At 35.7% G+C, this 27,980-nt stretch overlaps 5 protein-coding genes and 1 pseudogene across 5 annotated transcripts; 4 read left to right on the plus strand and 2 right to left on the minus strand.

The window, feature by feature from the left end:
* Positions 1 to 342: 342 nt before the first annotated feature.
* On the minus strand, positions 343 to 1,992 carry LOC9310656 (serpin-Z2). Its single transcript, XM_002874543.2, has 2 exons — positions 1,364 to 1,992; positions 343 to 1,202 (listed from the first exon to the last, which is right to left on the minus strand). The coding sequence occupies exons 1-2, from the start codon at positions 1,838 to 1,840 to the stop codon at positions 477 to 479; spliced, it is 1,203 nt and encodes a 400-aa protein (XP_002874589.2). The 5' UTR covers positions 1,841 to 1,992; the 3' UTR covers positions 343 to 476.
* A 10,438-nt stretch (positions 1,993 to 12,430) lies between these two features.
* LOC9310657 (40S ribosomal protein S18) lies at positions 12,431 to 14,004 on the plus strand. The gene is made up of 4 exons (XM_002872415.2): positions 12,431 to 12,544; positions 12,839 to 12,999; positions 13,430 to 13,618; positions 13,714 to 14,004. Exons 1-4 carry the CDS (start codon positions 12,542 to 12,544, stop codon positions 13,817 to 13,819), a joined length of 459 nt encoding a protein of 152 aa, XP_002872461.1. The 5' UTR covers positions 12,431 to 12,541; the 3' UTR covers positions 13,820 to 14,004.
* A 61-nt stretch (positions 14,005 to 14,065) lies between these two features.
* On the minus strand, positions 14,066 to 16,122 carry LOC9308531 (UDP-rhamnose/UDP-galactose transporter 5). Its single transcript, XM_021022464.1, is given in 6 exon segments — positions 14,066 to 14,628; positions 14,835 to 14,996; positions 15,087 to 15,242; positions 15,244 to 15,291; positions 15,372 to 15,556; positions 15,634 to 16,122. Coding segments are annotated over 6 exon segments (1,005 nt in total). The 5' UTR covers positions 15,758 to 16,122; the 3' UTR covers positions 14,066 to 14,298.
* Positions 16,123 to 19,969: 3,847 nt separating this feature from the next.
* LOC9310658 (transcription factor TT8) lies at positions 19,970 to 22,985 on the plus strand. Its single transcript, XM_002872416.2, has 7 exons — positions 19,970 to 20,268; positions 20,496 to 20,747; positions 21,134 to 21,230; positions 21,406 to 21,420; positions 21,522 to 21,578; positions 21,752 to 21,995; positions 22,078 to 22,985. Exons 1-7 carry the CDS (start codon positions 20,132 to 20,134, stop codon positions 22,830 to 22,832), a joined length of 1,557 nt encoding a protein of 518 aa, XP_002872462.1. The 5' UTR covers positions 19,970 to 20,131; the 3' UTR covers positions 22,833 to 22,985.
* A 307-nt stretch (positions 22,986 to 23,292) lies between these two features.
* Positions 23,293 to 23,702, plus strand: LOC9308532. Its single transcript, XM_002872417.2, has one exon. The coding sequence runs from the start codon at positions 23,459 to 23,461 to the stop codon at positions 23,663 to 23,665; it is 207 nt and encodes a 68-aa protein (XP_002872463.1). The 5' UTR covers positions 23,293 to 23,458; the 3' UTR covers positions 23,666 to 23,702.
* A 1,136-nt stretch (positions 23,703 to 24,838) lies between these two features.
* LOC9308533 lies at positions 24,839 to 27,959 on the plus strand (annotated as a pseudogene).
* The last annotated feature ends 21 nt before the right edge of the window (positions 27,960 to 27,980 follow it).

Consider the following 27,980-nt stretch of genomic DNA (forward strand, 5'->3'; position numbering starts at 1 on the left):
AGGTTGATGACTCATGACTTAATCTAACCTCAGAGAAACCCACCAGCTTAACCAAGTAGCTTGAAGGACCCTGCTCTCTTAGAGTTTCCATGATGATGAATTTCTTTGGACAAAAGATTGTTGACTTCAGAGTTGTGTATATGTATGGAAGCCAGAAATGAGATTTGCATATATAGAAGAAAAGAGAACTAACAGCAATAGAGAAAGACTTTTTCTTTAGAAGCAATAAAATATGACTGAACAGAGTTGCTGACTTTTTAGACAAGTCTTTGTTTTGAGTTTTTACATGCTAGTGTTCTGTATTTAATTTTATCATATTCTTTGACACACAGACCCAAAGGATGCTAGATGGAATAGACTCAAAGGATCTTCAGAATGAGATTCAAGGTTCTAATTGATCAAACATAATTCAGCAAAATTATAACCTAGTTTAAATCTTATTAAAATATCAAACTCTGATCCGGTTAAGGCCGGTCCTAAGCAGAAGAAAATTTAGAAGGATCAAAGATTTGACCAGCGAACAAAATAGTTCCGGTTACATCTTCTCTAATCAAGAAAAGAAATGGATGATCTGCCACAAAATCTATCATCTTCGGGATATACTTGCTACCGAGGGCACGTAGAGCAGTAGCGGCTGCAGCTTCAGTACCTTCTTCATCGATCTCAATCAAAGCTTTATGGTAGAATGCTACATTAGGCTCAAAGTCATTGAAAACTTTTAGAATTTCAAACCCGAATTCGATCTTAAACTTTGGGATTCTGAATTCACCAACTTTAACTCTTTCTCTTGGAATGTGATTATCCAAGAATCCAGGAATAGAAGTTATTCTCTCCAAAAGATTATCCAATTCACCTTTCTTGTCCGGGAGATAGAAATACATTGAGAAGTTTCGGTTGGTATCATCATCGCCTTGTCGATAAGGAAGGCTAAGGACCTTGAAACCATCATAAGCCTTAATGTATTGATCCTTATAGCTTCTCATGAATGGCACAGACACTGTGGTTCCACTGAGAAGGTGAAAAGGTTTGTGTTTTGTCATAGACTTATCGAATTTCTTTTCCCAGGCTCCCTTGAAGTACAATGCGTTTCCGTAAATCTGAATGGTTTCATCTGTAACGGATCCAGAAGGAAGAAGTTCTTTGATGAGACCATTGGTGTGACGTGAAGCCCAAGAATTCACCTCCCCACGCACTTCTTCGGCCTTCAAAACAACAAAAACCATAATCACAAAACCACAACCGAAACGTTTCTCTAAGGAAACTACTATACAGTTTCACAAAGCTCTTGACCTAATCTAATCATAGCAAATTCGAAATCAATAAGATATATTTCTGGAGAAAACTAGAGAAATCAGAAACCAACCTTGTGTAGGAAATCAACTTGAGCGTAAGTAGCCTTGAAAAAATTCTCAAAGAGATCTTTCGACTCGGGACTACACGAAAGTGATTGCTCTATCCACACTCCATTAACCGCCACGATTTTTGGCCCACCTCTTTTGCTTCCGTCAACGAGGACGACGGAAGCGATTTCACTGAAAACTGCGTTGAGTTCGCCAGTGGAAGAAGACCTAAGAAAGGAGAGGATGAAGGATCTTAGTGTTTCGCTGTCGGTGGTAGCAGCGGTCATGGTGAGAACAGAGTTGATAGATGCCGGAGAGAAGACGAAGTTAGAGTTTTTGGCTATGGCAGAGATTACTTTCCCCGCAAGGAACAGAGCAACGTCGTTTTGCTTGTTCATCGCTCCTTTCACATCCATCTTTTGCTTTTTCTTCGTCTTTGAGAGAGAGGGCTCTGCGACTTCTGATGTGCTAAGATTTGGGTTCTTCCTTTTTGAATCCATCTTTTAAGTTTTCGTCTTTGAGAGAGAGGGCTCTGCCCTCTGCGACTCACATACATGTGTATATATATACAAGATATAAGAAACCTAGTTTTTGCACACACCAAAAAAAAGAAACCTAGTTTAAATTCTAACCTAGATAGAACTAGGGTTTGGTGCGTCGTCGAGTTAATTAGGATAAAATATGTCATTTATTTTCTCTATAATAATCTGTTAAGAGAACAAAAATGTAAAAACATCTTATTATAGATTTGGTACATAATAAAAACATATTATTATAGGTTTGGAAAATAAAACTTTCTACCATATATTTTCTTATGATAAAATAAGTGATTTTAGATTGAATAAGTGATTTAAATTTATTATTTTCTTATAAAAATGTTATTTATTGTAAATAAATTTCTAGTGAAGTGTCTAAATATGATATTTCTCATAAATATTGTAATGGATGTGTGTCAATTTCTGTTTAATAATATTATAAAATTTATTATCAATGAATTTAGGACCACTTATATTATATCCAATAAATAATTTAATTTTTAAAGGTTTTTTGGAAAATTTTACTTTTCCTTTTAAATTTAAATATATTTCAACAAAATATAATATTAATTTCTAATATTCTCTTAAAATTTAATTTAACCAAAGAAAAACTCTTTAATTTAAGTACATTTCTAAATTTCAAAATACATTTTCTCTTCTCTTTTTTTTTCATCAAAAGAACTTATATTAATTTGAAAGATCATCATACAAAATGTTCACAATCCAATCCAAGGGGGAGGATCTGAAATTGCAGAATAAAAACTAGAATGAGTACATCCAAACTGAGCAAGACTATGAGCTACTTGGTTACAAGATCGATCGGTTAACATAAACAAAAGAAAGATCCTTAAACTTAGAAGCCCAAAACTTGATATCTTCACATATTCCATTGATAGATGCGTTCGATAAACCATCATTGATGCTATCAATCAAAATCTTGCAATCCCCTTCAAATTATACCTTTGTGAATCCACAAATCCATGTTTGTTGCATCGAAGAGAGTAACGCTTGTGCTTCTGCTTCCAATGGTGATCCTGTGACATTCAAGCGTGGTGAACCCCACACTTTTGTTGTTCCATCATGGTTTCGAATTATCCAGCCTCCATTTGTTTGATTAATATTAACATCAAATTTTGCATCAAAATTGCATTTAACGTACTCAAATGGAGGTTTTGTCCAAGATGAAACAGTTGCCGTCATTGAGTTCGAGTTATTGTTAAAAGAAATTCTATTTTCATTTGTTTCTATCCATTCCTTTACATCTGCTTTTGCTCTCAAAGTAACAGTAGATGGACTGCTTCTGATTTTATTGAAGACAAGATTATTTCTTGCACGCCATATTTGCCAAAGAAGCCAAAAGGGTAATAATTTATTCTCCTTTGAAATTCCAGTGACTTGTTGGAGACTGAACAAATTTGAAAGATTTTCTTCAACATCTGTTAACGAGAGATGCGAAGGTGATATCGGAATATTTGATAGTTTCCAAGTTAAAATAGCAGAAGGACATGTAAAAAGACAGTGATTGATTGTTTCGTCTGTCCTGCCACATTGTTCACGTATGTGTTTGTTTTTTTTTGTCAAAGAAATATGGGGAGCCCACATACCGTCGCCCAGAGTATTATGCAGATGTCGAGGCACGCCGTATGTATGTGTTTGTTGTTTTGAATTATCTAATCATCAAGATTTAGCCGACACTGGAATAAGTAAGCATATATTTCAATTTAAAAATTCCACCAAACACCAAGTGAGGACATGAATACCATAGATTTTTGGTGAGGTTTGTGATTTTTATTGACATCAAGACAATTTATGATCTCGAAAAAAAACAAATGAATATGATTAAAATTTAATTGGTAAAAACTTGGGTTTAGCAGTTTTGATTTATATTTTACTAGTTTTTTCCCAAATTATCTCTCTTTTTAGGCCTGTTATCTTCGGAGATTTCAACATTTTCGTCGGCTTAGTTTTCAAGCATATTGACCTTTTTCTTAGGCGTATGTAGATTTACCAATTTTTTAATAAAATTTACAATGACAATAAATATTCGTCTCAAATATGTTGGCAAATCATGTTGAAAATATTTAAGCAATTTGCTTTCAAACCCGAGAAATTAGAGATACTTTATTCAAGATGATATGATTTGGGTGGGAAAAAACCATAATCCGAAAAACCGAACCGAACCTAAATAAATTATTTGGTTTGTATAGTTTATCTTAAAAACTCATTTGACTGTCATTTTTATTAAATTTCTGGTTTAGTTTGGTTTGATTAAAAACCGTAAATCCGAATGTTTTTTTTTTGGTTTTTGATGAAAATTTGAGATAATTATATTTGTTCAGTTTTTAATATATTTAATAATGTCCTTAAGAATTTTTTTTCCCGCTTATAATTATTTGAATTCTATATTTGAATTATTTGAGTTTATATTATTTGGGTTTAGGAAACTAGATTTGGATTATATTCTTTGAGTTTTTTTTTTTTTTTTTTTGTCGTCTAGATTTATTATTAATTGCAAATTATGAGAACTGTTACATAGACGATTCTACAACTGACAATTTCTGCCGACCCTTAGTAGATCCACGACAGACTACACTTCCTTCTTCATGATCTTGATGAATACCTTCAATGATCCACGACCTGGCGACACTTCCTTCTCTGCGTAGAATCCTGGCGCACGGCTATAATTGTACATCGCTGGAGATCTCATGCACACTTACCTCCATTAATGTGCAAATTTGATAATAAATCGCAATATCTGAGACTCGAACCCCAGACCTCTTAGTGTTGAAGCATTAATCAACCTTTGGTCAACCAATGGGCCAAGGGGGCTTCCAGTATATTCTTTGAGTTATGTAAAACTTATTGATTGATAAATTATTCTTATTCTACGATATCTTTTATTTATGCATCAATTTTATTTTTTAAAACATGGAATAACCTAAAAAATATGGAATCAACCGAAAACGAACCGAGCCGAGATATTCATTTTTTATAAGTCCGATAATTTGTGAAAACCGAACCGTAACCAAACCGAATTACATATGGTTTTTATATGGTTTCAGTATTTATACTTGAAAAACCGTAAACGAGAAAATGAACCGAAACATAACAAAAAAACCGTACGCCTATTAAAACCGAATTTCCTATGGAAACGTATTATCGGAAGAAAAAAATCATGATGATAAAAATTCATAGAGAATTGATGAAAATGTGATAAAATGGAATAAATGAAAAAAATGAAAATAGGCCATTTTTTTAACAGCAAAATAAATTCATCCATTTAAGTTAGAAATAGTCTGATTTTTGAAATTAGATAACTAGAATTTTTTCTTAGGTTTTAAAGTAATGATTTAGTTTAAAATTATGACTAATGATTTAAGACTTAAGATGCTTTGGACAAGTTTAAAATTGGAGTTAACAATCTAGAGTTTAAATTTAGATTTTAGATAAACTTCATTTATTTATAAAATCTATAAAAGCAAAAATTCTGATATAAACTTTTTATTTATTTTCATAAGTGTTCCATCAAAAAAAAAAAAAGAAAAAGAAAAAAACAACTCTCCCATCAAAAATCTATTAAATAAAAATAACAAGAGTAACAGGAGTAAAATCAAATCCTGTTCAAAAGAATTTCCTTTTTTGGGCTTAGTACCCTCTTTTTCTGATAGAGTATCTCAATCTATAGAAAATAGAGCATTTGTCTGGAAAAACTCTTTCCCTTAGTGCAAAACTCTCCGTTTTACCTCTTGCGTTAACCTAAAGTGCTTTGTTCTTTGTGGCGGCTGGTGTTTGTTCTTGATTTCTCTTCGTTCTTCCCAGTTTCAGAAGGTGTTTGTGAGGCTTCTGGTTTGTTTCTCTGCGTTCCTTTGCGGTTGTCTCTCGCCTTCTTCGAGTTCGATTTGGTGGTCTCTCGCTGCTCTTCACGGCTCGGTCGACTGCGTTTTTGGGTTCCTCTTGCTTTCGGGTTCTATGTCAGCTGCAATGGATAAGGCCTTAATGGCCATGTCTCTGGAGGAAGTTGATGTTCCTTTTGAGATGCTGGATCTTCCTCAATTTAGCTCCTGTGAGAAGAATGTTTTAAGCTTGATTGGAAGAGTTCTTAATCCTCAGAGTCAAACGATGTCTAGTTTGGTTTTCAATATGCCTAGGAAATGGCAAAAGATTGGTAGAGTACGTGGTGTTGCTCTCTCAAACGAAAGATTTCAATTCATCTTCAAATCGGAGCACGATCTTGTTGAAGTTTTAGAGAAGGGTTTTCAGACTTATAATGAATGGGGTTTGGTCATGGAGCGTTGGTCGCAAAACCCTCTTCCGGATTCGCTTCAATTTGTGCATCTTTGGGTTCAAATAAGGAACATTCCTCTTAACTACTATACGGAGGAAGCTATTACTCTCTTAGGAGACTTGGTTGGTGAGGTGGTAGAAGTGGTGTTTAACCCGTCTAAGCCACAAAACAAGGATTTCGTGCGAGTTCTTGTCAAATTTGATGTCTCCAAGCCATTGAGAAAAGCAAAAGTTATAAATCTGCCTCATGGTCAATCTACTACCGTCTTCTACTTCTATGAATAGGTTCAAAAGAGATGCTATAATTGTCAGCGTCTCTCTCATGAAAGGGATGTCTGTCCACTACATCTTAAACAGATCCAAGACCAAGTTATTGAGAGGAAATTGGGTCATAAAGTTGAAAAACCGAAAGTTCCTTTGGTGCTTAAGTTGGGTGATCCCCTGTTTGGTGTTCTTAAGGAAGAACAAGTGGGTATTCATCCCATTCTGGGAAGACCTAGAATTGCTGCAGATGTGTTAGATGGTATGAGACAATATTTGACGATTGCTACTGGAGAAGAACGCATTCTCAGAGAAGAAAAGGTAAAGAAGTCAGTAGCGGAGGCTGAGAAGGACCCTTTTACTCAGAAGACGGTCTTGCGACTAGAGCAGCCTCCTATTGTCTCTCACAACTTGAATAAAGGGAAGGGCATTGTGTTTGGATATGAGTCTTCATTTGCCTCTTCTAAAGAAGTTAATTGTTCGGATAGTATGCCCAAACTGATGGGTGCTGCTATTTCTACGGGTAAGATGTCTGAAGATGTTGTGGAAAATGTGGCAGGGTTTAATGGTTTGGCTTTAGTTGACTACTCGCCTTCTTCCTCCTTCTCTTTGACTAGCTCAACGGCTTATGCGGTTGGCTTATCAGAAGCTGGCCCTTCCGGAGCTAAGAAGAGGAGAAGTCGAGGAAGGAAAAGGCCTTATATAAGCAAGAGAAAACCTAAATTGGCTGTAGACACTCAACAGATTGGTAAGGATATAAAGCAGAAGGGTCTTCAAGAAGGAATTATTGAGAAAAGGAAAGGACAGATGGGTAGTGGTGATGGTCAAAAAGTCGCAAGACGCAAAAAAATATAGATGGTCCCAAATGAGGGACTGTCCAATGTTTAATGAGCATTTTGAGCTGGAACTGTCAGGGATTGGGGCGGTCTCAAGATTTGACAGTTCAAAGTCTCATGGAGATGCGTAAAAAGCATTTTCCTGAGATATTGTTCCTCATGGAGACGATGAATGTTCCAGATGTGATTGTAGATATCCAGGTTTGGCTTGGTTATGAGAGGGTCTTTACTGTGGATCCGGTTGGAAGATGTGGTGGTCTAGCATTATTTTGGAAGAAGGGTATTGACATCAATTTTCTGTCTGTAGATAAAAATACCCTTGATATGAAAGTAAATATGGGAGTTTAAAGTTTTTTTCTCTCTTGCGTCTATGGTAATCCAAACAGCAGCCTCAGGTGTCATGTTTGGGAAAAGTTGGCTAGGTTTGGATTCCAAAGGAAGGATTGCTGGTGCATGGTAGGGGACTTCAATGAAATCCTTCACAATGGTGAGAAATTGGGAGGTCCTTCCCGAAGTGAAGCTTCTTTTGGGGATTTTGGTGATTTGATTAGAGGCTGTGAAATGGTTGAACTTCCAAGTACTGGGAATGGGTTTACTTGGGAGGGGGGGAGAAGGAATGATCTTTGGATTCAATGTAAATTAGATCGGTGCTTTGGTAATAAAGATTGGTTTAAGAGGTTTCCTGCTTCCAACCAAGCTTTCCTTGAGATTAAGGGGTCGGATCATAGATCGGTTTTGGTTAAACTGGTTTCATCTCAGGAGTCTTATAGAGGTTCTTTCCGTTTCGATAAGAGGATGCTTCACAAACCTCTGGTTAAGGATGCTATTCAGCAGGCTTGGTGCTCTTCTTCTTCATTTTTTGGTCAGTCTGTTTTTCAAATACTTAGGAGATGCAGGAAATCTCTCAGCAATTGGAAGATGTGGTGGTCTAGCATTATTTTGGAAGAAGGGTATTGACATCAATTTTCTGTCTGTAGATAAAAATACCCTTGATATGAAAGTAAATATGGGAGTTTCAAGTTTTTTTCTCTCTTGCGTCTATGGTAATCCAAACAGCAGCCTCAGGTGTCATGTTTGGGAAAGGTTGGTTAGGTTTGGATTCCAAAGGAAGGATTGCTGGTGCATGGTAGGGGACTTCAATGAAATCCTTCACAATGGTGAGAAATTGGGAGGTCCTTCCCGAAGTGAAGCTTCTTTTGGGGATTTTGGTGATTTGATTAGAGGCTGTGAAATGGTTGAACTTCCAAGTACTGGGAATGGGTTTACTTGGGGGGGGGGGGGGAGAAGGAATGATCTTTGGATTCAATGTAAATTAGATCGGTGCTTTGGTAATAAAAATTGGTTTAAAAGGTTTCCTGCTTCCAACCAAGCTTTCCTTGAGATTAAGGGGTCGGATCATAGACCGGTTTTGGTTAAACTGGTTTTGTCTCAGGAGTCTTATAGAGGTTCTTTCCGTTTCGATAAGAGGATGCTTCACAAACCTCTGGTTAAGGATGTTATTCAGCAGGCTTGGTCCTCTTCTTCTTCTGTTTTTGGTCAGTCTGTTTTTCAAAGACTTAGGAGATGCAGGAAATCTCTCAGCAATTGGAAAAGGAATAATGTCACCAATTCGCAAACTAAGATCAATAGAATTCAGGGGGAGATTGAGGTGGAACAGGCGGCAATCTCTCCTTCATTTCCTAGAATGGCGATTCTAGAAAGAGCTATGGTAGTTGCTCACAGAGAAGAAGAGAGCCATTGGTCTCAAAAGTCAAGGCAGAAATGGCTTAATTCTAGGGACAAAAACACCAAATACTTCCATGCATCAGTTAAGGCGGAGCGATCTAAAAATGAATTGGAGCAACTGATTGATGAGAATGGGATTTCTCACAAATCTGAGGCGTCTAAAAGGGATATTGCAGCTAAATACTTCCAGAATTTGTTCTCTTCCTCTTATCCTCTAGATTCTGACCTCCAATTCTTTCAAGATTTTATCCCTAAAGTGACCTCAGCTATGAATGATTCTCTTCTTGCTGAAGTGTCCAAGGAGGATGTAAGAGCAGCAGTTTTTTCTATCAAACCCTCGAGCGCGCCTGGTTCTGATGGGATGACAGGATGTTTTTTCCAAGAGTACTGGGATATTGTGGGTGAACAAATCACTGAGGAGATCATTACTTTCTTCAAGCATGGTATATTTCAGAAAGAATGGAATCTCACACAATTGTACCTCATTCCAAAGAAGGTAAAAGCTTCCTCTATGGTGGATTTGAGACCGATTAGTCTTTGCTCCGTAATGTATAAGATTATCTCTAAGATTATGGTCTCAAGACTCAAGCCCCTGCTGTTAGACATTGTCTCTCCGAACCAATCAGCTTTTGTGGCTGAAAGGCTTATCTCTGACAACATTTTAATAGCACATGAGGTGGTTCACGGGTTGAGGACCCATGAGGCTACGGCTAAGGAGTACATGGCTATAAAAACCGATATGTCCAAGGCGTTTGATAGAGTGGAATGGAGTTATTTACAAGCTTTGCTCTCTGCTTTTGGGGTTTGACGAGAAGTGGGTGAGTATTGTGATGACTTGTGTTACAACGGTTTCATACACTGTCTTAATAAATGGTCAGCCCTTTGGATTGGTGACGCCTCAAAGGGGTTTAAGACAAGGAGATCCTTTGTCACCATTCCTTTTTGTTCTCTGTACCGAAGGTCTCTCTCATCTCCTAAATAAAGCAGAATTGGAAGGAAGGATCAATGGTATTCAGTTCTCCGAGCTAGGTCCCTCCATTCACCATTTGCTCTTTGCGGACGACACCTTGTTTGTATGTAAAGCTCAGCTTAGTCAATGTTCTGCAATTCAAGGCATTTTGGAGGTTTATGGGAAAGCTACTGGTCAAACTATTAACTTTGGAAAGTCCTCAATTACTTTTGTTGCAAAGATTGAAGATGGTGTTAAGGCTTTGATCAAGAATAAGCTGGGAATTGAGAATGAAGGTGGGGCTGGCACTTACTTAGATCTTCCGGAATGCTTTAGTGGATCCAAAAAAGATATGTTGGCTTACATTCATGAGAGGTTAAAGTCTAAGCTGTCGGGCTGGTTTTCTCGAACTTTATCCCAAGGTGGTAAGGAGATCCTCATTAAGGCGGTTGCTATGGCTATGCCGGTCTATGCCATGTCTTGTTTCAAATTGCCAAAATCCACATGTACAGCCTTATCTAGTGCAATGTCCTCTTTTTGGTGGAGCACAATGGAAAACCATAAGAAGACTCATTGGGTGGCTTGGAACAAGATGTGTTTGCCAAAGGATCAAGGTGGTTTTGATTTTAAAGACATAGAGGTGTTTAATCAAGCTTTGTTGGCAAAACAGGCCTTGAGATTACTTCACTGCCCTGACTCCTTATTTTCTAGATTTTTCAAGAGTCGTTATTTTGCAGAGGATATGTTCCTTCAGGCAAATTTGGGCAGTAGACCTTCCTTCGCTTGGCGAAGTATTCTTCATGGTAGAGAGCTATTGGTAAAAGGATTGAAACAATGCATTGGAGATGGAGCTAACACAAGTGTATGGACTGGTCAATGGATTTTGGATGGGAGATTAAGAGCGCCTCTTTTGAAAAACATCTTGGTTGATCTAGAGCTGACTGTTCAAGACCTCATTGACCCGACTACTAATACCTGGAATAGATCTCTTCTTCAAGAGCATTTTTTCCCAGGGATATTGAACTCATCTTGCAGATCAAACCAGTAGTCTCCTCTCCTGATTTCATGTGTTGGATGTATAATAAGAGTGGAGAGTATTTTGTAAGGTCGGGGTATTGGCTGGCATCCCAATCTCAGAACTTGGATCTCATTCAAGAAGCTAATGCTCAACCTTCGCTGAATATTATCAAAGAGAAAATCTGGGCTACTCTTGCACCTACTAAAGTCAAGGTTTTTATGTGAAAAGCCATGAGTGGCGCTATCCCGGTTGCAGAGAAACTAGTCTCTAGAGGCACTACTAAAGACTTGAGATGCCAGATTTGTGGCTTGGAGGGTGAATCAATTAATCACCTCCTTTTTGTGTGTACACTTGCTAGGCAAGTTTGGGCTATGGCTGAGATCCCTAGGCCTGAGAACGGCTTTGAAGGTCACTCTCTTTACCACAATTTCTTTTTTGTACTGATGCTTGCTAAGAATCCTCTTGTTCATCAAGACATTAGAAGATCTATCCCTTGGATCATTTGGTTACTTTGGAAAAACCGCAACAATCTAGTGTTTGAAGGATTGGTTTTCCAAGTAACTGAAATGGTCTCTAAGATCCGAGAGGATTCTGCTAAGTGGTTCCTAGCTCAACAAGTGGAAAAATAAGAAGAGGTGAGAGGAGTCATGACTCACGGTCAGATCAAGAAGCCTTGGAAGCCTCCAGATAAACCGTGGTTGAAATGTAACTTCGCTGCATCTTGGGACAAGAAAACGAGACTTGTTGGCGGGGCTTGGGTTTTAAGGAATTCTGAGGGAAAGGTATTGCTTCACAGTAGAAGAGCTTTCTCTAGTTGTATCTCCAAAACAGATGCAGAGGTTGAAGTCTGGTTATGGGCCATTGAGAGCATGAGAAGCCACTTTTTTCTGACCTTCCGGTTCGGACCCTATTCACCTCTTTGGTTGGACTTCTATTGAATCGAGAGCCTGACGGAGCAATGCCGCGTGGAGAAAATTCGGTTAATTATTTATGTATTCTATCCGCAATCATATATTTTTTTTAATAAAAAATTTCGAAGCTAAGGATCTCTTGAATGCGGTTTGCAGACCAGCAGCATGGCCCTCCTTCAAATATCATTCAGAGCTAATCTCCTCTGCTCTGCGCCAGGTAAATAGTTGGAAATTATTCTCGGAAGAGAGATGTGCTAACATGGGTGCGTTCCTTATCGCCATCGAAGACAATTATACGTAGCCTCGGGCTACCCTTTTTGGCTTCATAAAATTTTCACTGAAGAGATGTGTATAGCTTAAGTGCTGTACCTTTTTGTTTTCGATCTCTTGGTGATTGTTTTCGATCCTTTTTTGAGGTTGGTTGTATCAAACTGTTGCTAATCTAATGAATTATTCAGTCGAAAAAAAAAAAAAAATAACAAGAGTAACAAATAATTCTTCATAAAGGGTAAAATAGTCTTTGCGGATTCTGGGATTACAATAACCCTACGAATGTGTCATATATATAAATCATTGAAAAACCCTAGCAGACCTCTTTTGTGTTCTTCACTCTCCAGAGATCGTTTATTGCTTGAAGACGGCTTCTTCTTCTTTTAACAAATCTCATCTCTGCAAATCAAAATGGTAATTAAGGTTTTCGAATTTCTCCTTTCCCTCTTCTAAAATGTTCTTCAACAACCACAATCTCGATTCCATCGATCTGCAGTAAAAAAAAAACCCTCCTTTAAGATTCATCTCTTCGATTCAAATCCATTTTCTGAACAATGAATCTAGAGCTAAAGTTCGTGTTTTTATAAGATTTACATTGAGTTTAGTCAATCTTAGGTTGTGTTAATTTCTTGAAAGTTATAGTTTTTATGTAGTTTTAGTTTCTGTGTAGTTGCTGATTTGTGATTGAATTTTGTTATGGTTGTGTAGTCTCTGGTTGCAAATGAGGAGTTTCAGCACATTCTTCGTGTGTTGAACACAAATGTTGATGGTAAGCAGAAGATTATGTTTGCCCTTACCTCTATCAAAGGTATTGGAAGGCGATTGGCTAACATCGTCTGCAAGAAGGCTGATGTCGACATGAACAAAAGGTTTGTTTGAGCTTTTGTTTACTCTTCTACGTTTGCCTTTCGTTAGCGTGTGGAACTGATAATCGATAGGAAAATATAGAGGAGTTATGGTTTGCTATATATTCTTGAGTGTTTATTAGCTTGCTCAAAGTTCCTTACTCTTGTTCCATGTATTGCCTAGATCATAGATTTTAGTAATTTGAGATTTCTGTTTATTCATATTGATATGAATGCGGTTTGAGTTCCCTTGTATCCCGCTGTGAAATGTTTATTCAAAATAGGATTTTGGCTTATTTTGTGTACTTTGCCACACATGTGTGCTAGTTTGAGCATCTATAATTAGTATATAAACGTTGTTTGGAGGTCCAATCTAGTTTTCTTAGTCCTTTTCAGTTGTGCTGTGTCACTTTGTTGGGGATGGGTTGTCTTACGTGATGTTCTTGTTTTACAGGGCTGGTGAGTTATCTGCTGCTGAGATTGACAACCTCATGACAATCGTTGCTAACCCACGTCAGTTCAAGATCCCAGACTGGTTCTTGAACAGGCAGAAGGATTACAAAGATGGCAAGTATTCTCAAGTTGTCTCCAATGCACTGGACATGAAGCTGAGAGATGATCTTGAACGTCTCAAGAAGATCAGGTAAATACAAAACCAACAGATGATTCTGATTCTTATTCTCAATTGCATAGAACATGGTGATAATGTTTTTTCTTCCATGTTTGAAAATTTTACAGAAACCATCGTGGTCTGAGGCATTACTGGGGTCTCCGTGTCAGAGGACAACACACCAAGACCACTGGTCGCAGAGGAAAGACTGTTGGTGTGTCAAAGAAGCGTTAAAGCAAGAGCCAATGTTGCTACTTACAGCTGTATTGGATACTTCCTAAGGACCTGTTTTTATTTCGTACTAGGACTTTTTTCTGTGACGCTTTTCGGGCTTTTTGTGATCACATAACTCTGTTTTTCATCTTCATCCCTCCGGCTCCAGTGTCATGAATGTCGTATTTATTTCAATTTCCAGCTCACTCTGCGTATTGTCTATTGTGAGAGCAAGAGATGACTAAGCCGATTCTCTAAGTTTTACAATCGAAAAAAACAATGCTAATAATACACAAATATCAAAACATTGCAGAAAAGAGTAAAGTATGGTAAGCCTATATAACTTGATTCCTCTAGACAGTGTAAATTTCATATCTGATTACAAAATTCAGCTATCTGATTACAAAATTCAGCTATCTGATTACAAAATTCAGCTACAAAAGAATAACTGAAATTGAGAGATGTAAAAGCTATGTTTTGAACTGATCATTTACTAATTGCTAAGCTTTACCTTGGTATTCATCAGAATCCGAAGCAGCTCCCTGTTTCTGTTGTCGGGTCGTTGGAAGAGAATAATTCTTCTTCTCTTTACCGCCTGGCTTGGACGAGGCATTACCGTACCAGATCATCCCGAGTACTGCAATAATCATGCCAAGGACCACATGCAGGTTAAGACCATCTCTGTCAAAGAAGAAGAAGCCCATTACCAGCACCAAGATCGTCTTCATATGGCCCAGGACTTGGAATGATACCGCTGTGAATCTCCCGATGCAGATGAACTGGCTTAGAATTGTCCCGATAGCTATTGTGCACAAAAGGGTTATAAACATCTACAGAATCATCACAACGTTATTAAATGCAAAGACCAATTCGTTTAGACTCATTTGATAAAGGGTCATAACGAAAATAAGGCGATAGTCATCGTACTAGGCTTAGTATGACGTCAAGTATAGGACATAATGGACAATTTTCTCTAAGACGTCACTTGAGCAGCTGAGATATTGTGTAGTACGATCTGAGTGTTTGGAGCACTTACCAGAGAGACAAAGTTGTAATCGTACATGTCTACCCGTTTGTCTGTCAACCAATAATCGAGAAATGGACCGACTATCAACAACGTTGCAGCCTGGGCTGGAGCAGTATGACCCAGTAGGTTGAATGAGCTAAGTGAGTACTTCCTCTGTAGATAATGTACATACTGCAACAAAAAAGAAAAACTTGGTGAAATCTAGTTTAAAGTTGAAACACAATAACGAAAGTTATGTTACAAAATCTCAAAGAAACTTACATATTATTGCAAAGCAGTACTCCACACAGCAACAAAAGCAGCAACGAAACCTTTGGTGTTAACACTAACGTCAGTAACAGTACAAACACCAACACCAACAAGAACAAGTCCAATGCTAAGTTTTGTATCTCTCGAGTAACGAATCTTATCAAATATATACAACTTCCAACAAGCATGACACGGGAATCATACTAAGCTTGGCAATCTAAAAACCAAAAAGAGCAAAAAAGACACCATTAGAATCAACAAGAGAGGCATTTCTTTATCCAAAACAAGCATAGTTACCTTATAAAACCCAACAGAGTTCCACATACGACTAACATTCATTCCAACAATCGAAAAATTCGCAAACAAAATAAACTTTAAAAGGTCTGTAAATGGAAGATGAGAAGGCTGAATATATCCTAAACATCTTAAAACAAGTGTCATCAACGTCTTCGTAGCGAAATGTAAACCGGTTAAGGTTGTTGCTGCATTGAAATCGAAATGTTAAAGAAATGATTTGAAGATATGAGTGAAGTAGTAGTGAGATGATAAATGGTAGTACCAAAGCTAAAGCCATAAATTAAAGCTTTATTAACAATGATGATTCCAACAGAAGTAACAACATTGAAGATCCAAGCAGCAGCATCTAATGTTGCTTTCTTATCAGATTTTTTCACTGGAGCCATTGTTCTTCTTCGATCACCACATTCTATACAGAAATTGACGAAGCGAGAATCGTTATTTTGATTGGTCGCGTAAGAGATCAAAGTTCCACACAAATTGGATTCGAAGATCGAAATAAAAACGAGGGATTGTTGTTCATCGGAATTAGAGGAAAGATCGGAGAAGATAACATCAGTGGTTGATTGATTGGATAAAAATCCGGCGAGGGAGTACCTGGAGAAGAAGAGAGGCTCTGTTTCCGGCGAGATTGCTCGGTGGTTAAGTATTTGAATTGGATTGGTGAGTGATCTGAGAGAGTGAAGCCATGGTACTATTCACCATTTTTATTTAATTTCTTTGTCTAATTATCTCTGTTTTTTTTTTCCAGTCGTACAAAACTAAAAAAAAAATAAAAATCAATAGCCATGGGTGTTCAGGTATTCAAATCGGTTTCGGTTCGGTTTCGATTCTTTCGGTTCTAGAGTTTAGTATCTATTTGGATATTTTAAATCTTCGATTCGGTTTAGGTTCGGTTCCAGTTCTTTCGATTTAAAATTTAGTATTCATTAAGGTATTTTGTTTTGGATATTTTCTGATATCTATACTATTAATTTGGAATCACTAGATAATAAAAAATCTTTTAGTTGTAGAATATTATATAGGATGTCGTTGGTTTTTTTAAATTTGAAGAAAGATTAAAATATTTTACATTCTAATTAGAATTTAAATGATATAAATTTTGAAATATCTTTTTAAAAACGGGTAATTTAGATTTTAAAATACTTCCTTAACAAATACTTCCTCTGTTACAAAATATAGGATATTTTAAAGATTTTTTTTGTTTCAAAATATATGATGTTTTACAAATTTGTATGGAATTTTAAATACGTTTGATATTTTATGACCTTTTATATTCTGCAGTTTTTCATATCATTGGTTGAATTTTCTTAAATTAAATATTAATAATAGTTTTTAAAAAAAAATTCTTAAAGTGTGTGTTTTTATGTAAAACATCATATATTATGAAATAGAGGGAGTATATACACACAATAAATACGCAATAACAAATCTTTCTACAGATATATATACGCAATAACAAATATTTCTACAGATATATATATACGCAAGAACAATGTTAAAATCTGAATGTTCTCAAAATATTGATACAAAAAAAGATTTAGAAAAATTAATTTTAATTAAAAGATTTACAAATTAATTACAATTAATTCAAAATGATTATCAAAAATTTATTCACATTAAACCCTCTCTTCATTTTAAGATTTTGTTAAGATTCGTTTTAAAAAATTCTGGAGCTAGTTTATCAATTAAATTTAAAATATCTATATTTAAAAATTTTGTCTCATATTATAAATGTATTCGCTTATGCGACATGAATTAGGGAACATATATAGGATATAATGGAATATGGCGAAACCAAACAGAATTACGCCAACTTCTAAAATTTGTATTTGTTTAATCATTTTTAATGGTTTTATATACGGTTTGATAGTTCACAAGTTTAATAAAAATCTAACTAACCATTAATCTGTTTCAATTTGATCCCGATCTGGCCGCTAAGTTGTTACAAATTTTAAAATACTACTGAAACCATTATTATTTTAAATATTCAAATATTATTAGGAGCTTTTGCAAAAAATGCCACTTTTTCAATGCCATTTTTCAAAAATACCCCTTTTTTAAAACCTTATAAAAAATGCTCTTAAAAATATATGATTTACCCAAATATGTATGTAATATTATTAAAATATACACAAACTACATTTCTATGTATCTAAAATCTTATAAATACTTTATAAATACCTTATAAATGCATTTTAAATACCTTTAAAAACCTTTAAAATATCTTGTAAAACCTTTGAAAAAGCTTAAAAATTCTTTAAAATAACTTGTAAAACCTTTTAAAACACCTTATAAAACCTTATAAATACTTGGATCGAGTCTTCAAGTAGTAGTTACAATCCATAAGTACCTTATAAACCTAATAAAACTTTATAAAAAATTTAGATTTAAAAAGGGGCATTTTTTAAAATGGACACACCAAAAAGGGTATTTTTTAACAATTTCCCATATTAATATTAATAAGCTACATTAAAACCAAACTGAAAATTAAACTAAATATCCAACTGATATGATTTCGGGTTATAAATACCATATAAAATATATTTGTTTACATCAATCTAACCTATATTATATTTTAATCTAAGATTTTTTTTAATCTACTCTTCAGTTTTAAACTCCAAAATTTGACATATGGTTCACAACATTAGTTATTGTGTTATAAACAACATAAATATCATTCTACACTTTTTTGGCTACATTATAATTTATATACTACAATATATATCACCAAAACAACAAAATAATCTATATTTACTAAAAATTTATTACAATATATTTTTTAAAATATGAAACTCCGCACGTACGTGTGGGTCATGATCTAGTTTCGGTTATTTTTGAATATTTTGGATATTTTTGAAAAAATTTGGATATTTTTGAAAATTTTTGGATATTTTTTATATTTGTATATATTTATAATTGGGCTTTAAACACAATAATAGCCCACCAGTTTGAACCCGTAATAAAAATAGCCCACCAATTTGAATCACATTTGCGTTGGTTTAGTAACCGACTCTAAATCCCTTCTTTTGAAACAAGTTAACGTCATTTTCTAAAGTGTCGTTAATTAAGTGACTTTACATTGTAGATTTCTTGTAGTGCCTATTCGGTCAGATCATGAGTTAATGATGACCTTTCAGAATTTAATCGGTTCAATCAACCGCTTTGGACCGGGTTATAGTATATTGAGCAAAAGACAATAAATCTCATTCACACGAATTATTACATTTCAAAAAAAAAAACACACATAACAAATTTTAAACCATTTTGCATCACACTATATTATTACCCCTTATTCTTCTACAATTATGTAATCCACTCTTTTAAATAGTTCACTCTCATCATAAAAACCGAGGTCCTCTTCCAAAGCTCATGTGGTTGTAACTTGTATTCCAACAAATAATTCTAGCCAAAACACTTCCGGCTAATGTCATTTTCAAAGAAAACAAAGATCAGATTGTTATAAATTGGTATGATTTGTCATTTATGGAATGGAAGAACTTGGGTAATTAGTTAACATTTGTGACTAACCAATCTCTCGGTTTTGTACTAAAGCATTGTCCTTGTGAATAACCAATCTCTCATTTCTTTTTTCTGCTATTTGAATCATTTTCAATAAGAGATATAAGTTATATATAACACACGTTTTGAAAAAAAGAGTAAGAAGCAAAACCAACAAGAAAGACACCATTCCACGTGGCCGTCAGAGTTACATAATTGGTGAAAGACTAAATTCAGAAGAAAAAAAAATAAGGAACACAGAAGCAGAAGCAAAAGCCAAGCAACATTTATTTTGTCGACAAAAAAGCCAAGAAACATTCAATGTTGATTTTGTCTAATTAACCAGGTGTACATTACCCTTAACCATACACCCAAAATCGTATGTACTATACTATATGTGTACGTAACAGTATGTATCTATTTTATCTTAGCTTATCTATATTTTAGAAATAAGATTTTATTAAATGGGGAACGATCGTGGCTACTTTTGCTAGCAATTAACATCAATAATTTAATAACTCAATTTCAAACATCTTATTCTTCTCCTTTATTACACCAAACCATTTTCTCATTCTTTACTTACCGGTCAGGTCAACAATTCTACCATTCCCCATCTTTTGTTAAGTTAATCTTTTCATTTTTGAAAATATATATGTATGTTCGTCCAATAATTCCATCTTTCTTAAAATTGTTAATGAACATTTTATTCCATACATATTTTTACTATAAGTTTTATAAATAATATAAATATACATGAAACGCTATTTCTTTGCTCCTTGCAGCAGTAAGACAAGTCAAAGCAAGTTCTGTTTTTTCTAGTTTGTCAGTTAGCTATTTTATCTACTACAAAATGTTCTGCTTTCTAAACAAAAAAAAATTATATAACATATTAAGAAATATTCATTCTACATTTTGATTTGTCCAATTAGTTTACGACACGTCAACAATATACATAGATCTTTTCATTATTTCACTTTCTCATCCAACGTCTGGTGAACCAACCATTCAAAAATCAAAAGTCAACTTTAATGCATCTTAAGTTTTGGTCATGCATGGAAGTTATTATATTACTTAACTTATGTCAACATGTTGATGATAACTTCCATGTATATTGCAAAATCCGTGGTCCCATACCATTTTAACTCACCATAAACCAAAATAGCGTATGAGAGTAAATTCTTCTTATATACATAACAACCCTACAAAGTTATAAGATTTTTAGAGAGAGAGGGCTACCAAGTTTTGTATCTCCGGAAAAGATGGATGAATCAAGTATTATTCCGGCAGAGAAAGTGGCCGGAGCTGAGAAAAGGGAGCTGCAAGGGCTGCTTAAGACCGCGGTTCAATTTGTGGAGTGGACTTATAGTGTATTCTGGCAATTTTGTCCTCAACAACGGTCCGTTTTTTTTTTTTTTTTTTTTCTATTTCATCCATCTCTCATAATACAAGTTACAACCATAGTATCTATATCCTCATATATTATATATGTAACTAAAAAAAGTACTTAAAATGTTTAAATGGATTAGGCTAATTGTTTGGTTCCTAGTGTTAGAATTCGATCTTGGAATTTTCTTTTTTTGAAGGTTTTACAACTTTGGTAAGATTGTTGAACCATTTATATAGGGTATTGGTGTGGGCGAGTGGATACTACAACGGTGCAATAAAGACGAGGAAGACAACTCAACCGGCGGAGGTGACCGCGGAAGAAGCTGCCTTAGAGAGGAGCCAACAGCTGAGGGAGCTTTATGAGACACTTTTAGCCGGAGAGTCAACGTCAGAAGCAAGGGCATGCACCGCGTTGTCGCCGGAGGATTTAACGGAGACGGAATGGTTTTATCTAATGTGTGTCTCTTTCTCTTTCCCTCCTCCTTCTGGGTAAACAACTCTCTCTCTACACTCAAGTTCCAAATTTATTCTTTCCTTTTTTCTTCTCTTAGTGAAGACAAAAATAGTATTGTGTGTTAAATGCGTATATCTAAAATATTGTGTTGACATTAAAGAGAAACTGAGGAAGTTGAGTTACTAGAATAAGAAAGAAATGAGAGTTAATGAAACGTACACACACTACATTTTGATGAACATTATTGGGACCGTTGAGATTCTCATTGTTTGGTGATTGATTATCTAAAGTAGAAGCATGAATAGATATAACATAAATGCATAACAAAATGGGTTAGTTATGGCTATACTTAATGCTTTCCTCTATGTGGTAAAAAAAAAAAAAAAAATCATATATAAATATGGGAAGTAGTAATTTGTAGGATGCCAGGAAAAGCGTATGCGAGGAGGAAGCACGTATGGCTAAGTGGTGCAAATGAAGTTGACAGTAAAACTTTTTCTAGGGCTATTCTTGCTAAGGTAAATAATTTTATTCGTTCACCAACTATTCTATGCATCTATTTATTTTTACCTATTTATGTATACACTATAAATACTATGCATCTATTTATTTACCTATTTATGTATACTAAGTTAATTCTTTTTGTTTCTTTTTTTTGGGATGCTCCTTTTACGTTGGTTCTTCAATGCTTAGAGTGCTAAAATTCAGGTAAATGTTGTCTTTATTTGTTAGCTCCTTTTTAGTAGATATGTATAGTATTATTAAATTTTTAAACATAATTGAGGATTGTATATGATAAATAAAAACAGACTGTGGTTTGCATTCCCATGCTTGATGGTGTTGTGGAACTAGGAACAACGAAAAAGGTAACGTTTAATATCTCTCTCTTTTATTAACCTGTTAATGAAATATAAACAAAATAAAAAGTGAATATATCCTATCTTTCTTTAGATAGAAAGAATGTTAAAATATGGGAGGGATAATTAAGGTGGAGATATATGGACCATGTATGCATGATTTGTTATATTTGTGTGTGTAGGTAAGAGAAGATGTAGAGTTTGTTGAGCTCATAAAGAGTTTCTTCCATGACCACTGCAAGTCTAATCCAAAGCCGGCTCTTTCTGAACACTCCACCTACCAAGTGCATGAAGAAGCTGAAGAAGAAGAAGTAGAAGAAGAAATTACAATGTCAGAGGAGATGAGGCTTGGCTCTCCTGACGATGACGATGTCTCCAATCAAAATCTACACTCTGATCTTCATATAGAATCAACCCACACGTTAGGTATATACACTAAGCTACTTATATTATGCGGTTTTTTTTTTTTTGCTATATATCTAAATAACTATCATTTGTATGTATATAGACACACACATGGACATGATGAATCTAGTGGAGGAAGGTGGAAACTATTCTCAGACAGTAACAACACTTCTTATATCACATCCCACGAGTCTTCTTTCAGATTCAGTTTCCACATCTTCTTACGTCCAATCATCGTTTGCCACGTGGAGAGTTGAGAATGTCAAAGACCATCAGCGAGTGGAGAAAGCGGCTTCGTCTTCGCAATGGATGCTTAAACACATGATCTTGAGAGTTCCTTTCCTCCATGACAACACTAAAGATAAGAGGCTACCGCGGGAAGAGCTGAACCACGTAGTGGCAGAGCGACGCAGGAGAGAGAAGCTTAACGAGAAATTCATAACTTTGAGATCAATGGTTCCATTTGTGACCAAGATGGATAAAGTATCAATCCTTGGAGACACCATTGCATACGTAAATCATCTTCGAAAGAGGGTCCATGAGCTTGAGAGTACTCATCATGAGCAACAACATAAGCGGACACGTACTTGTAAGAGAAAAACATCGGAGGAGGTGGAGGTTTCCATCATAGAGAGTGATGTTTTGTTAGAGATGAGATGCGAGTACCGAGATGGCTTGTTGCTTGACATTCTTCAGGTTCTTCATGAGCTTGGTATAGAGACTACTGCCGTTCATACCGCGGTAAACGACCTAGATTTTGAGGCGGAGATAAGGGCGAAAGTGAGAGGGAAGAAAGCAAGCATCGCTGAGGTCAAAAGAGCCATCCACCAAGTCATAATACATGATACTAATCTATAGATCCTAACTTTATTGATGCCAACTCTAGAGAAAGATAATTAAACATATTTTTGTTTTAGCCTCACATTTATCACGACATCAGTTACATACAGTATATCGGCCCCGGATGCAACATATAAATGCAAATGTACTTGTGTATGATGCAGATTCAAATTTGTATGCATAAAGTTGTATGCAGATTTTTCATTCAAATTTGACAAAATATTTAAAAACCAACATTTTACAAAATTCATTAATTCATTAAAATATAAGCGAGATTATGCCAAAATTAATTTATCGATTGTTATAGAGAGCAATCTCTTTTTATGCAGTCAACTAATAAAAACATAAGCTTTCATTTACATGCTCAAATTGGTAAACAATATTTGAATATTTGAATGAATATTTTAATTTAAATTTGTCAATATCTAAAAAGTATTTTGTTAATTATTTTGCCATATATGAAAACAAAATATATAATACATTAATACCTTATCAATTGAGTCCTAGAATGGAAACAAATAAAACTTTGACTACTAATAATTGAAAATCAGTGCAGTCAACGCGGTCTTGAAATTATAAATAGAGACTTTTCATCGGAAGTCATTCATAAACATAAAAAGGACAAGAAAAATTAAAGTAGAAATATGGAAAAAGTAATTAGCATGGCGTTGATAATGATGATACTAGGAGTAATGGTGATAGAAGGCGAAACAAAATCAGAGATAAAATGTAGTGGGATTTGTCGAGACTATTGTAAACGTTCATCGCCGGCATCAGAATGCGCAGCTTGTCGTACAAAATGTTACCAATCTCCACCGGTTGCAATGAGAGCGAAAATCCACTTCATATAATTGAAAAAAGAAAAACATCAATGAAATCTTATTTGCTTTTATTAAACTGAAAATTACCCAGATTGACACAAATCTAGAGATTAATAACTAGATTAACACTCTAATTTTCTAGTTTACTAGACTAACACAAATTTTGTGTAAAATGACCAAAAACCCATTTAAATTTTTTTTGTCTTGGAAAAAAAAAACTCAAACAACAAACAAAAAAAACAGAAAAACATTTTAACCCTGATTTTATATTAATCGTAGACTTAAGCTTTTTTTTCTTTGTTTCACCCGACAAACACAATCCCTAACTTTGTTTCTCCCGATTCCGACGAAGGGAAAAATCCGGCGCAATTTGTTTTCGCCGACTCCGACGAAGAGAAGAATCTGCCGCCAATTGTCTTCGCCGACTCCAACGAAGAGAAGAATCCTCACTTCACGTATTCCTTCACCGCCACTCTCATAGACGCCGCCGCGAACAGGGATAGCTCCACTGCAGATTCGAGGAGAACAGCCACAGACGCAGCCGCCAATTGTTGTGGTCGCGCTTGACTTCTCCGATTATTCAGCGGTTCTTTTATTCTACTGTTTCTTCGTCACGACTTCTTCTCCTGCGAGTCACCAATTTCCTCAATTTCGTCAGCCACTGCCTCTTTAGTATCTGTGGTTCTGTGTAATCTGGGCTCCCTTCGCATCACTGTTGATGTTCTTCCTCCATTGGCGACAACTTTGTTCTCAAGCGTACATCGGTGAGTCTAATCTGATTTTTAGGGTTTAAATTTGGACTGTGAATTGCAGTTTTGATTGGTTACTCATTTGTTGTTGCACTTATTTCCCATTAGTATCTAACGTGTTTTGGTTTATAAAAACTGACGTGATTCTTGGATCTCTTAAAGCTGAGAGGAGGGTTGGTTCATCTATGTTTGCTTGTTGTAGGAAATATTAGTTGCTTTGTTGTTTGAGACTTCTAGGCTGGTGATCTTTACTAGTTAATTGTAAATACTCTATTGGAGAAGCCTTGTCTGTTGTTATTATGTTTATTAATATGTCTTTATCTGCACTACTTGTGTTTTTGCTTGCTTTGTTCATCTAAGGGAACCTCTAATATGAATAAATTACTCTTGATTTCTTTTTTTCTGTAGGAATTGAATGAATAAGGGCTGAGTTGCTAAATAGGATCCCGAATCTGAAACAGGTTTTAACACTTTATTCTCTTTTGGTATTAATTTTTTTTGCATCAGATTTGTTTTAAATTGTTTATTAGCTGATTGTATTAATCCTCTTATATGCTGATTTATTATTTTGCTAATCTTCAGGAATGGCGTCTTCGAGTAATGTCTTCAAATATCCTCCTCGTCTATATGCAGAAGGAAAATCACCTTTGCAACATAGAAGCATGAACCACAATTGTTATCTGTCCAAGATTGGTCAAATCAGAGAAGGATTAGGTATTGATGTGTGGGATGGATTGGAGAAATCATCACTAGGTGTGTTTATCAAGCTAGCTGAACTAGAGTACACATGGGCTGCCAAGAAAGTACATCTATTCCTCACAAATCAGTTGAAAGTGGATAACTTTCATGAGATATGGTCTATGATTGATGGTAGACCAGTCCGGTTCTCCTTAAATGAGTTTGCTGCTATAACAGGACTGAATTGCGATCCATTTGACCCGTCGGAAAAGTTTGAAGCTGATCACCGTGAGCTATGGGAGGCAATGAAAGTACCAATCTCAGAAGGTCCAAAGTTCAATGAGTTGCGAACTGTGATGGATCTTAGCAAGGCATGGGACTTAAAGGAGAGGATGATGGTGGGTAGGTTGTGTTTATTATCAGTGGCAATACATGGAGTGCACCACGGATCTAGATTTCCTTTGTCTAGTGCTATAAGAGTTCTTGATCCAGTGAGTTTTGAGAAATATCCGTGGGGACGAGTGGCTTTTGAATGTCTACTTAAATCGGTTAAGACAGTTGACTTTAACAAAGATGGTTATGTTATTAAAGGATGCGTTCACGCTTTGCTTATGTGGGTGTATGAGAGTTTCCCTGGATTAGGAGAGGGTTATGGGTTGAGAAGGCCTATCTTGACTGGTATTCCACTTCTTGATTGGCAGTCAACTCGGAAGGATATCGACCTAACATAATTCATTAAAAACGAGAAGAAGCTGCATGGGCAGGTTAGTTTTTGATCTTTTAAATGTTGTGTCTTTATGTATCAAAGCAATAACTTCTTTATGTCTTTTTCATGTACTTTCTCTATTATGTGAAATTTAGAATATGATTTTATTGAAGTTTTATGACTGTTGTACACAAACTTAAGGTGCAGTCTTATTTTGTTTTAAGTGTCATGGCAACACTAACCTATTAATTTAAGCTGCAGTTGTTATTTCATTGGTGGTGCTGTTTTATTTAACATTTTGTATGTTGTATATAGGTGCGTGTAAGACACATGATTCCTGTAACTGAAGAAAACATGTACCCTCAATGGAGTAATGCGGAGGAGGATAAGGATCCAGCACTAGACAACTTGATAAAAGACATCATCCATAATCGATTGGCTTTAGATGCTTGGAAAGGTGTGCCAGCTTTTGGTGTGTCTAAGAAGAAACGCAAAGTAAAAGCTACTGTTGATGAAGGTAGTAGCACACAGAAGGGGAAAAAGATCAAAAAAGCTGAATTTTCTGGCGAAGAAAGAGTCAAAATTCAAAAAGAAGACGAGAAGATAGTCTCAGAAGATATACAGGTTATGTTTTCATGCCTATTCCTGATTAGTTGTGTTTTATAGTAATGTACTTATTGTGCTTCAACTTTTTTTTTTTAAATCTGAATATCTTACTGATTGTAGGTTGACAAGGATGACAAGAAAGGCTTCTCTGATATTTTATTGATGATGGAAAAAATGAATGGGAGTATTGTAGACATGGGTAAGAATCTGAGTAGTAGGATCGATGACTTGGAGAATACCTTTGACTCACAAATTGTAGCAGTTGAGACTGATTTGAAGGAACTGAAACAAGCAAAACCAGCTTCAATACCTACTGCCCAAGTCGCCAATTCCATCAACAATGAAGATGAAGGTGCATCGAGTAAATCTCCTGCAAGTTATAGTTTGGTGAGTTTTAAAGTTGTTGATCTTATTAAGCAAAATGGTGAATGAAAATACTGTTTTGATAACGTTTATTTTTTTTTTGCAGTCTTGGAAAGTAGAGGAGAAGCCATCTTCAGTGGATGGTTTGCCTGTTCAAAGAGTGGTGAAGAAAACTTATACTGTTCAGAAGAAAGTAAAGAAAGAAGGTGAAACATCTGGAGATCTTCTCCTAATTGAAAAGAAAGATGGTTCAAAGGCTGAGAGGAAAAAGTCTGAAAAGGCTCCGCTGAAAGAAGAAGCTACAAAGGCTGCCAAGAGAGGAGTCGCAAAGCCTCCGGTTAAAGCTGCAGTCAAAGAAAAAGCTGCTAAGAACCAGTGTTTGAAGGCTGTTGTGAAGAAAGAGGCTGTTAAGAAAGACGGTTCTAAGGCTGGTAATAAGATGAAGAAGAAATCTACTACCCAAGAAGACGATGTTGTAGATATCACTGACAAAGTTGAAGAAGAAGCTCTGAAAATGGTTTCAAGTTCTGAAGACACATACTCGGATCCTGGACTGCAGAAAGCTAATAAGGAACTTGATGCAACATTGACAGTAATGGTAGAGAAGTTAAAGGATCTAGATGAGGGTGTTACTGTGGGAAAAAGAGTGCCACAGTTGGCTGGCTCTCAAAAGTACCCTTTTCTTGGTAACTCTACAGTGAAGCGCATCATTACGGATGGAGAACCTTCTTCCTCGATACCTAATCACATGATGCATGTTTCTGACGAGAAAATTCATCAACTGTTTGATTTCCTAGAGACAGATGACGAGTAAGACTGGACAATTAATTTATCTTCCAATATCATAAAGCCATCTTTTGTCATTGTAATCACTCTTATGTTTTGATTTTCAGGGAAGACTTTCTTAACACTACTAATGGAGATATGAGATTCTATAGGCAAATTATCACTCCAAGAGCAGAGTGGCTATACGAAACATATGGATGGTTGAAAGATTATGTAAGTCATCTAAGATTAAGAGTTTAGTTTAATCGTTTCAGGTTTTTATTGATTCTAATCGGTTTTCATTTTAATGTAGCATATGGGTGCTGCGATGGCTATGTTCCGCAAAAGGTTGATGCGTAAGCCTTCAGCGTACCCAAATCAACGAATAACTTTCTTGGACCAAGACATGATGAGGGAGCTGGCTAGAGATTATGAGCACTTTTCCGGGAGGACGTAGGAGCTTCAAGTTCAGGGACTA

The sequence above is a fragment of the Arabidopsis lyrata genome (genome assembly GCF_000004255.2).
Source record: "Arabidopsis lyrata subsp. lyrata unplaced genomic scaffold ARALYscaffold_6, whole genome shotgun sequence".
Taxonomy (NCBI): Eukaryota; Viridiplantae; Streptophyta; class Magnoliopsida; order Brassicales; family Brassicaceae; genus Arabidopsis; species Arabidopsis lyrata.

Excerpts from the sequence above, each read along its gene's own strand:
- LOC9310656 (XM_002874543.2), bottom strand. The coding sequence starts at position 1,840 with ATGGATTCAAAAAGGAAGAACCCAAATCTTAGCACATCAGAAGTCGCA. Across the intron at positions 1,203-1,363 it reads AAGTTGATTTCCTACACAAG|GCCGAAGAAGTGCGTGGGGA; the intron begins GTTGGTTTCTGA and ends GTTGTTTTGAAG.
- LOC9310657 (XM_002872415.2), top strand. Across the intron at positions 13,000-13,429 it reads GATGTCGACATGAACAAAAG|GGCTGGTGAGTTATCTGCTG; the intron begins GTTTGTTTGAGC and ends CTTGTTTTACAG. Across the intron at positions 13,619-13,713 it reads GAACGTCTCAAGAAGATCAG|AAACCATCGTGGTCTGAGGC; the intron begins GTAAATACAAAA and ends AAAATTTTACAG.
- LOC9310658 (XM_002872416.2), top strand. The coding sequence starts at position 20,132 with ATGGATGAATCAAGTATTATTCCGGCAGAGAAAGTGGCCGGAGCTGAG. Across the intron at positions 20,269-20,495 it reads CAATTTTGTCCTCAACAACG|GGTATTGGTGTGGGCGAGTG; the intron begins GTCCGTTTTTTT and ends CCATTTATATAG. Across the intron at positions 21,579-21,751 it reads AACTAGGAACAACGAAAAAG|GTAAGAGAAGATGTAGAGTT; the intron begins GTAACGTTTAAT and ends TTGTGTGTGTAG.
- LOC9308532 (XM_002872417.2), top strand. The coding sequence starts at position 23,459 with ATGGAAAAAGTAATTAGCATGGCGTTGATAATGATGATACTAGGAGTA.